General features: G+C 37.7%; 2 protein-coding genes across 2 annotated transcripts; one reads left to right on the top strand and one right to left on the bottom strand.

The window, feature by feature from the left end:
* Positions 1 to 8011: 8011 nt before the first annotated feature.
* Positions 8012 to 13251, top strand: LOC107792679 (uncharacterized). Its single transcript, XM_016614915.2, has 5 exons — positions 8012 to 8485; positions 9085 to 9402; positions 9481 to 9573; positions 9652 to 9719; positions 9826 to 13251. Exons 1-5 carry the CDS (start codon positions 8180 to 8182, stop codon positions 9941 to 9943), a joined length of 903 nt encoding a protein of 300 aa, XP_016470401.1. The 5' UTR covers positions 8012 to 8179; the 3' UTR covers positions 9944 to 13251.
* LOC107792676 (lysine-specific histone demethylase 1 homolog 1-like) lies at positions 10602 to 13196 on the bottom strand. The gene has a single exon (XM_016614914.2). The coding sequence runs from the start codon at positions 13194 to 13196 to the stop codon at positions 10743 to 10745; it is 2454 nt and encodes an 817-aa protein (XP_016470400.1). The 3' UTR covers positions 10602 to 10742.
* Positions 13252 to 14811: the final 1560 nt, after the last annotated feature.

The following is a 14811-nucleotide window of genomic DNA, read 5'->3' on the forward strand; positions in this document are numbered from 1 at the left end:
ATACCCCCCCCCCCCTTCTTTATTTCTTCACTCATCTCTCATTTCTCAAACCCAAATTCTCAATTGTCATTCTCTCATTCTTCACCTAAATTACAATCAACTATTTGGCTCTCACTTTATTTGAAATTTTATTTAGAAGAATTAACCCAAATAGTCGCTGACCCTATCACTTTAAGTAAAAATAGCTAGTGAATGTATAATATATGCATAATTTATGTATTACGTGTGCATAATTGTGTATAATTAATGTATAATCTATGTATATGGCTAAAAAAGTAAATAATTAATATGATCGGCTATTTGTGTAAAGATCCCTTTTATTTATGGTATTATTTGAAGTTTGAAGTTTGAACTTTGAACTTTGAACAATTGACGTTTCTTCGTGGTAACATTGGAGTTACGAAATTCAATTTCAAAACTTCAAAAATCATCAAGTGTTCAATTTATTGCGGAATTCGGTGCACTCCCTCTAACTTTTTCTCTTATTTACTATTTTATTTGCATATTTAATTTTTATTAGTAGTTAAATTTTTACAATATGTTTAATGCTGCAAAAAGAGTTTGTAATAAGGTTGCTAATCGGAAAAATAGAAAAAGAGGTACTAATTCAACTTCTAGTTGTAATTTAAATGACTTTACACATGTGTCTGAAACATCACCTGATAATAATATAGATTATGAACAATTACAAGAAGATTTCGGTGTAGAAGATAATAGATTAAAAATTGAAGATAAGACACCACTTATACCTAGTAGTGTTGGAGTTGGTAGCTGGGGTGGTGTTCGTGGCGCTAGTAGTAGACCACTTGTAGCCTCGACTAGTAATCGGAGAAGGAGAAGTAAAGGTTGGAAATATTTTGAGGAAATAGAAAATTCTGATAGAGTTAGATGCAAAATTTATAAAGCTGATTTTAAACATAAGACTGGAGGAAGTTTAGGGGGGACTGGAACACTTAGTAGACATATGAGAATTACTCATCGTATAGAATAGGGCTCTGATTTAGATGAAAATCAAGGAACTCTAAACCCTAGTACTGAAGGACTTATGAAATATGATAAAATGAAGGATCGTGAGGAGTTAGCAAAAATGATTGCTTTGGGTTGTCTACCTTTTTCTTTTGCTTCTTAATCATATCTTATTATGTACATTCAAAGGATTTATAATATTTTATTTAAAGATATCCCTAGAAGTACTTGTAGATCTGATATCTTTAGACTTCATGGACAATATTAGACATACATACATTATTTGTTTGACCACCTTCCTTGTAGAGTTTCTCTAACTTCTTATATTGGCCATGCTGTTAATGAAAATGATTATTTGACAATTACATGTTATTGGATAGATAATAATTATTGTATGCAAAAATGTATTATCGCTTTTAAATATGATAAGATCAAAATCATACTGTTATTTTTATAAGTACTACTATTTGCGAAGTTGTTGAATTTTATAATCTTAATAAGAAAGTATTGTGTATGTCTTTTGATAATGCTTCTAACAATAATGCCACTATTTTAATATTAAGACTGCATTTGAGACCACCACTTGACGAAATTTTTCATGTTAGGCGTGCATGTCATATTTATAATTTAATTATTAAAAGTGGCCTTGATTTATTTTCAATTGAGATTACTCATGAGCAGTTGGTGTTATTCAAGGAAATAATAGACAATCTAGAATTAGGGAATTTAAGACTAAATGTATGGAGCATAACTTTAACCCCCAGATTCATGCCAGATGAAATTGTTACTAGATGGAATTATACATACTTATTTTTAACATGTTGCTACAAATATAGATTGTCGATAACTGAAGTTGCTAATGCGCATTATACTGATCTAAACCGTATGTTACCAACTAATACTTGGGAGGCCATTAATGATGATGTTAAATTTTTACATAAATTTTATACAGCTATTATTGAGTTTTTTAGAGCATATTACTCTAATGTTACGATGGCTTTAGTACATATAACTGAAATTTCTTTTCTACTCTTTGAATTTAAGAAAGAAAAATATAAGGATGTTGTTGAAAAAATGCAAGCAAAATTCAAAAAATATTTTCCAGTTCCTCTGATTTACTTAATTGGTGTTGTTTTAAATCCTTCTATTAAGATATCTAATTGTCACCAATTAATCAATGCTTTATATACTTATATGGAGATTGGACCAACTGAAACCCCATATATATATTGTTGTATGAACAAGCTAAATGATTATTTACAATAATTATATAATTATTATGCAAATATAATTGATGATGCTACTATTAATGTAGGCAATGTTAATCCTACTATGCATTGTACTACTTCTACTGCATCTGCTATTATGGATGAAGATGAAAGCCTTGATGGTTATAATATTTGGTTTACATTTTTTTCCACTCAAACCAGTAGCAAGAACATTAATGAACTTCAATTCTACTTGCAAAAGTAAATACAGCCTTGCACAAAGGAATTTTCACCGTTGGGATGGTGGCATGAGAATGAAAAGCAATTTTTCGTTCTTTCCATTGTGGCTCGGGATGTGTTGAATGTGTCAATTTCAACTGTTGCATCAGAGAGTGCATTTCGTCAAACAAAACAACAATTAGGAGACACCCGCCACTCATTGGGAAGCAATACTTTGGAAGTTTTAGTATGTTTCAGAGATTGGATTAGATCGGAACGAAAAAATCAGGGACGTGAAGATGTTGATAAACTAGAAGATGAGGAACTTCGATATATATTAACACATGGTAACCCATCTGAATTTAATAATCTAGAAGATGGGCAAGAAGTTTATATTGATTATGAAGAACTTACTAAGGCAATGCAAAACCTTTGAAGTTCTTGATTTATATTGAATAATTAAACTTTGAATTTACTCTTTTTTCGTTAATTTAGTTGTTGTTAGATATAAATTTTAATTTGCAAGTTTGAATTAAAAAAAGAACTTGCAAATTATAAGTTCAATTTTTTTTCATCTTCATTGTATTCTATTATCTTAAATTCTTAATGAAATATTCAAATATAAGGGTTTTAAAGCCTTTAAAATTTATTCAAACACTCTTTTTATAAGATTATTTTTATGTTTTATATTTTTAATTTATCTTAATATAAACTACGGTAGTTATACAAAATACACACAAAACAAATTAAATAAAAACCGGCCCGGCCTAGCCTCTTAGGCCCGAAACTGTTCCGGTTCAAGAATTCACCGGAGGGGCTAGGAACCGGTAAAACCGGTAATAAAAAACCTGTAATCGGCCCGGTTTGGAGACCGGCCGATCTCATTTTCCAATAGAACGGACTGGACCGGATCGGCCCCTTGTCACCCATAGGGTTATCCATATGAGAGCTAATTTCAAGTACCTTGGGTCTATTATCCAAGGAAATGAGGAGATTGATGAGGATGCTACTCATCGTATTGGAGCAGAATGGATGAAATAATGAAATGGAGACTCGCATCCGGTGTTTTATATGATAAGAATGTGCCACCTAAACTTAAGGGTAAGTTTTATAGAGTGGTCGGATAAGTTTTATAAAGTGGTTGTCAGACCTACCATGTTGTACGGAGCAAAGTGTTGGCCAGTCAAGAACTCTCATGTCCAGAAGATGAAGGTAGTGGAAATGAGGATGTTGAGATGGATGTGCGGACATACCAGGATTGATAAGATTAGAAATGAAGATATTCGGGACAAGGTAGGAGTAGTCTCGGTGAAGGACAAGATGTGAGAAGCAAGGGTTAGGTGGTTTGGGCATGTGAAGAGGAGAAGCACAGATACTCCAGTGAGAGGTGCGAGAGGTTAGCCTTGGGTAGTCTGGAGAGGGGGAGAGGTAGGCCAAAGAAGTACTGAGAACAGGTTATTAGGCAGGACTTGATTTTGCTTCAGCTCTCTAAGGACATGACCCTTGATAGGAAGGTGTGGAGGTCGAGGATTAGGGTAGAAGGTTAGTAGGTAGTTGAGTGTGTGTCTTCCCCATACCAATAGTAGTAGTTAGTCACCCTTGTATTTCGGTTATTGACGGCCTTGATTACTACATATTTTCTTATTATATTGCTATTAATAATGTTTGTTCTCTTATTATCCTGTTATGGTTACTGCTTTTTTTCTTATTATCTTGATGTTGGTATTGCTTGTTGTTACTGCTTTCTTTTTCTTTCCTTGAGTGAGAGGTCTATCGGAAATAACCTCTTTACCCTCAAGGTAGGGGTAAGGTCTGCGTACACACTACCCTCCCGAGACCTCACTCATGAGATTATACTAGGTTTGTTGTTGGTGATGTTTAATATTTTGTGGAATAGGTAGCATAGAAATAATGGGTTCAATCATATTAATATTTTCTACATATGACCCAAAGGAATATTTTTTACATGAAGTATAGATACTAGTATGGACATTTTATTAAAATTCAACAAAAAGTAAATTTAAAATTTTAAAGGTGTAATGAATTTAATTATAAGAATCTAAAGATTGAATTTTTTTTGGGAGGGGTTTTAAAAAAAAATCTAAATATTGAATGTATCAACTTTAGTCATAATTCATTTATGAAGCACTTCCACTTTCTCGAAAATAAGGAAACACTATTAACAGAATTAATGCATTTCTTTGAGAATGATGCATTTCTAAAGATTACTACTGGATAACCTTTCTTTTCTACACTGTATTGTATTTAATTCTTACTTTAATTTGTTGTTGCGCATATTTTCATGACCCAAAATCGTGATGACGCCTATCGTGAAATTAGGCAAGCCACAACTTAACAATGTCAACACAGTAAGACACCTTGTCTTTTTTTTTTTTTGAAATGACATCGGAACAATTTATATCAAGAAAAAGCCATTTTAAAACAGAATTTAACCAAAATACGGTACAATTCATTCCAAAATCGGGGTGTCACTGAGTACATGAGCGTCTAAAACTAGAATACAGTCCACAACAGTATCTAGAGAATAAAACTGAAAGTGCAGATAAAATATAGAAGGGAAAATCAAGGCCCACGAACGCCATGCAGCTACCTCGATAGTCCCCGAACTCTGATGCCTCAATCAGCAGCAGCCGCGCGACCAAGAATGCCTAGATCTGCACACAAGGTACAGGGAGTAACGTAAGTACATCCAACTCAGTAACTAACAAGTCCAAACTTTGGACTGAAAGGTAGTGTCGAACTCAACTGGTACAGATAAAATAAAAATAACTGTGCAGAAATGTAGGCATGCTCTCAAGTCGTATTGGCAACTCAAATAGTAAACTAAAGCAGATCCGAACAGTGTAATTAATATAAATTTGTTATCTCTACATGCCAATTCACATATTGTAAGTGATGCACCATGCTGACAGCCTCAAGTGCTCACACTCTCAATATCTCAACCACTCGGTATTGTATATGGCCCACACGGCCCAGGGAATATCCATCTCAGAACATATACAACGCTGACCATAGGTCACCCAGTATCGAGGAAAGGCCAATCCAGCCCTGTGAAGAAGATCCATCTTCAGGTATCAAGTACTTCGGACAAGATCCATGTCCAAGGAAGATCCATCCCTCAATAATAGCAACCGCGCTCACTGGGGGTGTGTTATAGACTCCAGAGGGGCTCCTACAGCACCAAGCGCCACTATAAAATCAGTATAACTGCTGCGGTGTGCAGCCTGATCCCATAACGGTCACTCATAATCAGGCTCTCAGCCTCACTTAGTCACCAATCTCTCCAGTCTCACTCACGGGCCCACAATATCATGAAAACTAGCCCGAAACAATGATATGAAAACTTGCACGCCCGTCACTTGGCATGTGCGTTACCTCAATATCAATTGTATAATGCATAGTTCGAGGTTCGAACCCTCAGAACCAAGTTTGAAAGCGTTACTTACCTCAAACCGAGTAAATCTCTACATCGAAATGCCTTTGCCCCTCGAATCAGTCTCCAAATACCCTGAATCTAGCCACAAGCAGTACAATATAATTAATATAGGCTAAAGGAATCAATTCCACAAGAAAAATACGAAATTATAAGCCGAAATCCGAAATAGGCTCAAACCAGCCCCCGGGCCCACGTCTCAAAACCCGACAAAAGTCACAAAATCCAAAATCACATTCACTCACGAGTCCAACCATACCAAATTTATTAAAATCCGGCATCATTTGCCCTTCCAAAATCCCAAAATTCACTCTCCAATTCCCAAGCCCTAATTTCTCAAATTTCACCTCAAACACTCACCAACTAGATGTAAAAATCTGCGGGGAAATACCATTATTGAAGATAAATAGGCACAAGGAACTTACCTAAGTGAATACTCCAAAATCTCTTTCAAAATCCCCAAAATCCGAGCTCAAAAATGATGAAAATGGTAAAAAATCTCGAAGTCTTCTATTTATAGGTTTTGTTCGGACTTCTCACACCTGCGGCTCCATTTCCGCATATGCAGAGCCGCATCTGTGGGCAAAGCCCCGCTTCTGCGAAAAATCACTAAAGCACTACCTCCGCTCCTGCAATCAAGTGACCGCATATGCGCTCTTCGCGGGTGCGGAAACTACATCGCACCTGCAGTCCAAACTCGCACATGCGCCCCTAAATCCGCTTCTGCGACCATCGCAGGTGCGGGAATGTCATCGCACCTGCGTCCTCTGCCCAAGTCCTCCTCAGCTGCTGCGGCTCCTCCTTCGCTTCTGCGGGCTTGCACCTGCGGTTCCCACTCCGCATGTGCGATTACATTAGTAGTAGCAGTTTCAGCTGCAATTCCTCAACTCCCATAAAGCCGTTAACCTCCCGAAATTACCCCGAGGCCTCCGGGACCTCAACCAATTATACCAACAAGTCCTATAACCCGATACGAACTTAGTCGAACCTTCGAATCCCTCAAAACAACATCAAAACACCAAATTACACCTAGATTCAAGCCTAAAGAACTTCTAAACTTTCAAATTCCACAAACGACGCCGAAACCTACCAAACCACGTCTGATTGACCCCAAATTTTGCACACAAGTTATATTCAACATTACGGACCTACTTCAACTTCCAAAATCGGGATTCAACCCCGATATCAAAAAGTCAACCCCCTGGTCAAACTTTCCAAAAATTCGACTTTCGCCATTTCCAGCCTAAATTAGCTACAGACCTCAAATTCACAGTCCGGACACACTCCTAAGTCCAAAATCACCCAACAGAGCTAACGTGACCGACGAAACTCCATTCCGGAGTCGTCTTCACACTCTTCTGACTACGGTCAAAAATCCTGAGACTTAAGCTTCCGTTTTAGGGACTAAGTGTCCCAAAATACTCTGAAACCAAAAACAAGACCTCCCGGCAAGGCACTTAAGCAGAAACAAATACGGAAAAAATAGTAAATAGGGGATCGGGGCTAATACACTCAAAACGATCGAGCGAGTCGTTATACATATGATACTTGAGTTTCTTTTTCAGTACTAAAAATATAGACGTGTTTAGTGGTTGTAGTACACGTGAACTTAAGTAGCCAATATACAACTTATGCATTCTACTTCCTCCGTTCACTTTTACTTAGCATGTATACTGAAAATAAATTTTTATTTTTACTTTTCACTTTACGCATATCAAGAGCAGACAAAAAAAAATTCCTGTTTTACCCACGATATTTATTACTCATTTCAAATCATTTTCTCAAATCCAATAAAATACGCATCAATTAATATGGGTATCATGGTAAATTATACACTTCATTTACTATTTCTTAAGGGGCATGAAAAGTCAAAACATGCCAAGTAAAACAAATAGAGTATTAAAATATACTGTATTAATTTTAATACGGATAAAAGGACAAAATGTCCCCGAGTTTTGTGCTAATTTCATCGGAACTTTCCTCAAGCCTCAAGGGACAAGAGACACACTTCACAGTTGACATGAGTCGGCAACTTGAAAAGAGAGTACGTAGTAATATGTTAGACTTGGTCAAATAATACTAAACGTGTAAAAAAGTTAATATGGTGAATACGGTCAAATCATATATACTGAACTGAACTGGTAAAAACTTTCACACGTATGAAATAATTTCCAAAAGATAAAACCGAAATTCATGGTAGACCTCGAATTCTATCCATTTTGGTAGACCCAAAAGTCACAAGTGATGATTATGAACTTGAAGAATAGAATTTCAAACTTTATAAGAAATTCCTGTCAGATATTCATATTATTTGTGCCATTGAATATACAATATGGGCAAATGCCTTAGCTTCACAGCATCAAGAGATCGTTTTTACCGATATTTTTTCTCCTTTTCTGGGCTTCGTTCTGTAACAACAGATCTTGAAGATGGCACCACTATGCATTGTTGGATACCTAAAGTTCATGAACCAACAAAACCTAACCTCTTTCTTGTGCATGGATTTGGTGCCAATGCAATGTGGCAATATAGTGATCTCCTAAGACATTTTACTCCCCATTTTAATGTCTACCTTCCTGATCTCGTCTTTTTTGGTGCCTCGGCCACGACGCGGCCGGAGAGGACAGAGAGTTTTCAGGTAAAGTGTGGGCTGGGCCAAATTAATAAACAGAGTCATGACCAAAATGCAAAACCAGAAGGGTATTCAAAATGTAATATATATATATATATATATATATATATATATATATATATATATATATATATATATATATATATATATAATTTGAAAGCAATATAGTTGGCCATCTTTTGCCTCCACCCTAGTTATGAGCGAAAGGTGTTAATTGACCACAACCACCTTTTGCCGGGTGTAACTCCACCCTAATTATGATATAACCTACAAAAGTTTGTTTGTGTTCAACGAGATGGTCAAGATGGGTCAAAAACGTGTCATAAACAAACTCGCCCAAACGTGGCTCCTTTTTATTTTGCCTTTTTAATGTATTTGATTAATTTATTAGCAATATATAGTTCTTCAAGATTTACATAATTTTCAGTCTCAAAATTTGATTTTGTATGTCTGGCTTTGGATTGCATTATGATTCGTTTGGATCATTTCAGGTTCAATCCGTTGGATCAAGTCAACGAACAAGTCATGACCGAACCCGTTTAAATTAGGACAGGTTAAGCGAATTAGAAAAAAAAATTGATAGATTTTTTCACTTGTATTTGCAGGCGAGATGTGTGAAGAAGTTGATGGAGGTGCATGGTGTGCATAAAACAAGCCTAGTGGGGATAAGTTATGGCGGTTTTGTTGGTTATAATGTTGCAGCTCAATATCCAGAGGCAGTGGAGAGATTGGTGTTGTGTTGTGCAGGCGTTTGCTTAGAGGAAAAGGATATGAAAGATGGCTTGTTTCAGGTCTCTGATTTGGAAGAAGCTGCCAGCATTTTATTGCCCCAGACACCTGAGAAGCTAAGGGAATTGATGCGTTTCTCCTTCTTCAAACCTGTTAAAGTCATGCCCTCCTACTTCCTTTCTGATTTTATTGATGTAAGTCTATCTCGTTTCTAATCATTTTATGGATATATACTATTTATTTCAATTTAAATCCCCCTTATGATGTCACAGGTGATGTGCACCGATTATGTGAACGAGAAAAGAGAACTCATCCAAAATATACTTAAAGATAGACGACTTTCCGATCTTCCTAAGATTTCCCAGGTTTGCATTTTCCGACTTTAATTAGTAGTAGTTTAATTTCATCTCATCACTCATTCATTTAGTTTCTTATCCCAACAGTCCACATTAATTATTTGGGGAGAACAGGACAGGATATTCCCTTTAGAACTGGGTTACAGACTGCAGAGGTAACAACTACTTCAAAATATTCTAACTTTTGCTTTTTCTGAGAAGAGTTTTTGCTATTCAAAACTCCGTCTTCTGATGATCAAACTGTGAACTACAAAATGATAGGCATATTGAAGGGAATGCTGACTTGGTAGTTATCAGAAATGCGGGACATGCAGTCAACTTGGAGAAACCAAAGGAGTTTGCTAAACACTTGAAGGCATTTCTTGTAGATAATCGCTAACCATCTCCATCTGATTAACAATTCTACGGCCTGTGGCGGATCCAGAATTTAGACGCTGTGGATTTTGAGTTGGGACTTTGTATTATAAAATGTACATTTAACTCTACATTTGTACTTGTTTCTCGCACATATATGTATAATTCAACCCTTGAAATATTGGGTTCCGCGAACCCATTATTGAATCCGCCATTATCTGCAACCAACACATAATCATCAGAAGTTTTAAAACGAGAAATAGAAAAGAAAAAGACTGATGTAAGAGTAAAACTTGGGATTGATGTACATTGTAGAATTGAACTGTACATTTGTGCCATAAAATTCTCTTAACATTGTAATTTCACCTGGTGTCAGCCAGAACTTCAATCATTTTTTTTTTCATTCTCATTTTAAGTAAACTTAGACCACATTCTATTTGATTGTCTTTCTCTAGATGCAGGCTTGAAGCTTGCAAATTACTAAAACAAGAGACGGCCGATCCGTTCTATGAAGTGCTTCAGAACATAGAAACCTAGAAAAGAAAGAGACAATGAACAAATTAAACAGTGATGTCACCTGATAACCTCATTTTGAACCTCTAAAAATCCTGTAACAGCACCCACCAATGTATTGACCCAGATAAAACTACCAAAACTTGATTAGTACAACACTCTATCAGTAACATGGAAGCGCTTCATTTTGATAGGGATTCTGTTCCTGAATTTACAACAGCTATATTTAATATAACTCGGTCTGAATTGAGGTAAACTACTACTCATATATATTATCTTATCTGCATCAACCAGAACTAGTAGCTCCAAATTCAAACTGATCTAGCTGATTCGATGGAGGTGATTAGAGATCCAGCAGCAGCGGATAAATTCTTCCAACCAACCAATTTCACCCCAAAGTCACGTGTTAACATTTGTATCCTGCTCAGATCCCCTTCTAATTTGCTTAGCTCCAGTACTAGCCTTCGAGAGATCAGGCAATATAAATATAAAAGTTTCTCCCCTTGCAATGCAACTCGTATTAAGCAATTAGACTCCAGGTCAGCTGATATGGGATCATACAACACAGAGAAACTACCAAATTTAAGGTCTGGAGTCTCGAAGAACTTATCTACAACAATAATGTTTTCTTGACTGAAATTATTTGATTTCTCAGCTGGAGCTATTGACCTTCTATCCGCAACTCTCAGTATGTGAGCCGCCTCTCTCATCCCACTGAGAAAAGCCCCGTGCATTGTTGCAGGGTACTGTTTATTAGTTGCTTCACCTGCAAAGAAAAGTCGGCCACCAACACTCTCAGAGAGGATATCATAATCATCCCCTGAGGCTCCAATTGCAACATAGGAATAAGAACCATAACAGAACTGATCCTGTCCCCAACGCGTACAAACTGCTTGAAGTGGATCGGGAACAGCAATTCCTTTCGGACTGAATATGCCCTTCAGAATTTCAAGAACCCTCCCAACAGATTCAAGAGGAGACATCTTTTCAAATTTTACTGCTGCTTCTCCAGCTACAAGAGCAATAAGAAGGGGTCCACCTGAAACCGAAGAATAACTATAGAACAGAAAAAACTCACCCCTCATATTCGGGTCCTCATTCAAGTGTCCAAAAGTATCAATCTCTCCACCCCAAAAGTCGTAGGGAAACAGAATTGCAACCTTATTCAACAATCCAAATCCTAATCTCTCAATCGCATCTTTCTTGCGCTGAGGAAGGTCGGGTACAAACTCAATGGTACCCCTCTTCAGCACTCCCAATGGAACCGTGCAGAGAACCATATCCCCACGATATTCCTGCCCACCAGCATACACTAAAACTCCGTCAGTACCATATCTTACACTTTCCACCGTCCTATCGTAAAAAATAGGAATGTCCTCTGCCAAAGCCCGAATTAACCTCTCATTTCCCCCCGGGATGAAACAATGATCACCCCCCATTTCATAAGGATCATCCTGGTCCCAAAACGCCATCGACAGATTGGACATCAATGAAGCATTAGCATACTCCAAATTGGCCAAATGCCAATCCAGAAGCATTTGCTCTTGGGGATCCTCAGCCACTCTGTACACATGCCTAAACGTCTCTAACGCAGTACCTAACGAAACATCCACGCTCTTAACCTCATCCAACATTGCCTGCCTAAGTTTACACACCCTATCTAACAACTTATTAAATGAAGCTTCAACTTTAGAATCAATATCCGAATTCACAGTTCTACCATTAGGCAAATACAAAGGGCAAATATCTCTCACCTTATGAAGCAGAATGCCTAGCTGCCTCGCCAGAACACCTAACGGATTACCATTTATTCCAGTTAACACACTCCCACCTAAATCAGCAGCAGCAACAACCCCATTTTGTCCCCCGCTCATCTTCTTACTCCTCACTCTGCCACCAGGTCTACCCCTTCCTTCAAGAACCACAACTTTAAACCCTAACGAAATCAACTGTCTCGCAGCAACTAAACCCGATAACCCTGCCCCAATAACAATCACATTCCCTTTCGGAACCCCTTCAGGTGTCTTAAATTTCAGTTCTTTTATAGCTGGAGCTACACCATAATTGATATACCCATGTTGTAGTAAAAAAGTGTAAGCAGAATGCACGAGATTTTTGTGTTCAGCTCGTATGGACTCCAAAGCATGATCTTTTGTGAGCCAAACAGTAACATTGGACCGCCAACGAGCGAGAATGTGGTTACGTACGACAATGTAATTAGATTGTTCAACACCCCCAATTTCGGAAACTACATTAGCTTCAATTTCTTCCTCTGTAAGGGAATCGACAGGGAACCCGACGGAGATAGCAATTAGGGCTTCAAGGTCGACTTCTTTAGCGAGATCGGAAATCCTTCGCCGGCGATTGTGATTCTTATTAAGGTCGTCACCGGTGGCTAATTCCGTCTCGGAGTAAGAATATGCGGTGGAGGGTTTAGGGTTGGGGCGGAGAACACGGAGGCCGGAGACGGCGGCGGCGGAAACTGAGGTGGGAATCATGTCCGTGAAGAAACGTTTTCTACGGCGTCGTTTTCTGACTTGGGGTGGGGTGTTTCCGGTGGGCGGTGGTGGTAATTCGGAGGGGGGTATTTCCGGTTCGGAAGGTTCTGGAAGGTCGTCGGGTTGAGAGTCTGAAACGGCAGGTTCGGGTGTCGTTTGAGGAGGGGAAGAATTGTCATTGTCGTTTTGGGGGTTGTCTTGTCGGAAAATTTCGCCGGAGTTGATGTTGGGGGATGTTTCCGGCGGATGTCCGGCGGAAGTTTCCATTGGGGAATAGAGAAAGCTGAGCTAAGCGTCAATGCAATGTGTTGTTGGGAACCAAAATTGCACGCCAATGCGAGTATGCGACCAGTGCTAAAGGGTTACGAAAGGCTGGAACGTAAGTTTGGGGTGTTTATGGGTAAATCGAAAACAAATTAACCGAAAAATGGATCATAGTGACTTAAAAGTTAAAACGGGACTTTAGCATCTATACCCGGTTTTGGTCACAATTGAACCTATACTCACTTTGTAAAAAAAGTTTGCAAGTGTACCCACTTTACGATCAACTTCACACTTATCGGTAGAGCCGTCAATATGAGCTTGGCCCGTTGGGCCAGCCCAGCCCAGCCCGTAATTTAGCAGGACTGAGCTAGAACTTTTGGAACCCATTTAAAAACGAGGCTTTTAAGCCCGGCCCGAGTAAGCTCGTGGCCCGTGAGGCTTGACTAAGGTTGGGCTGGGCCGGCCCATGGGCCTAATAAAAATACGTATTTAAAATATATAAAATATAAAAAGTATATGATACAAAAAATAAGAAGAAGAGTAACCCAAGCTTAAAGTTTATTAAGCTCATCATATTAAAAGATCAAAGTCCTAAAACGTTAATTAGTTTTAAAATTTTAATTATTCTTAATATTTAACTAATTAATATTGCATACGTATTGTAGATGTAGATAAAAGTGAAGATATTAAGACAACATTCTCACAAGCGGATTCAAATATGTTTGATGAAGATGATATGTGAGATATCCCATAAGCGTCATGGACGTTCTTTTAAATAATTTATTTTGAGTTTTGATTTTTAGTGAATGAAATAAAGTCTTGTCTTTTACTTTTTTCGTATTTATTGTGATATATTGGAACAATATTAAAAGTTATTAAGTTTTGTGAAAATTTTTCAATAAGATTTTTTTAACTTTTAAATATTTATTGTTTTTAGGTTAGAACTTAAATAAAAAATAAAAAATTATATTTTTAAAAAATGATGGGTCGGCCCGTGGGGCCCGCAAACTACATAGGGCTGGGATAGGTTGACCATTATAAGGCCCATCAAAATGGTGGGCTAGTCCAGTCCAGCCCGTCAATTGCTAAAGCCCACGTGGGCTGGGATGGGCTAGCCCGACCCCGTCCATATTGATAGTTCTACTTATCGGGCCTGAAGTTTAAAAAAATTAGTGTGAAGTGAAAAAATTGCACTTCAAATGCACTTAAGGTCAAATAGGTCTGAAGTGCAACCAATAATTTCATGCACTTAAGGCTAATAAGTATGAAGTAAAAAATTGCACTTCAGATACACTTAAGGCCAATAAGTCTGAAGTGAAATTTTGCACTTTTAGATGCACTTAAGGCCAAAAAGTCTGAAGTGCAACAAACGTTTTCATTCACTTAAGGCCAATAAGCATGAAGTGAAAATTTGTACTTCAGATGCACTTAAGGCCAAATAGGTCTGAAATGTAACTAATGGTTTCATGCACATAAGGCCAAAAAGTCTGAAGTGCAACAAACGTTTTCATTCACTTAAGGCCAATAAGTCTAAACTGAAAATTTGCACTTCAGATGCACTTAAGGTCAAATAGGTCTGAAGTGTAACCAATGGTTTTATGCACTTAAGGCCAATAAG

This window comes from Nicotiana tabacum, chromosome 2 (genome assembly GCF_000715075.1).
Source record: "Nicotiana tabacum cultivar K326 chromosome 2, ASM71507v2, whole genome shotgun sequence".
NCBI classification, from domain to species: domain Eukaryota; kingdom Viridiplantae; phylum Streptophyta; class Magnoliopsida; order Solanales; family Solanaceae; genus Nicotiana; species Nicotiana tabacum.

Excerpts from the sequence above, each read along its gene's own strand:
- LOC107792676 (XM_016614914.2), bottom strand. The coding sequence starts at position 13,196 with ATGGAAACTTCCGCCGGACATCCGCCGGAAACATCCCCCAACATCAAC.
- LOC107792679 (XM_016614915.2), top strand. The coding sequence starts at position 8,180 with ATGGGCAAATGCCTTAGCTTCACAGCATCAAGAGATCGTTTTTACCGA. Across the intron at positions 8,486-9,084 it reads AGAGGACAGAGAGTTTTCAG|GCGAGATGTGTGAAGAAGTT; the intron begins GTAAAGTGTGGG and ends TTGTATTTGCAG. Across the intron at positions 9,574-9,651 it reads ATCTTCCTAAGATTTCCCAG|TCCACATTAATTATTTGGGG; the intron begins GTTTGCATTTTC and ends TTATCCCAACAG.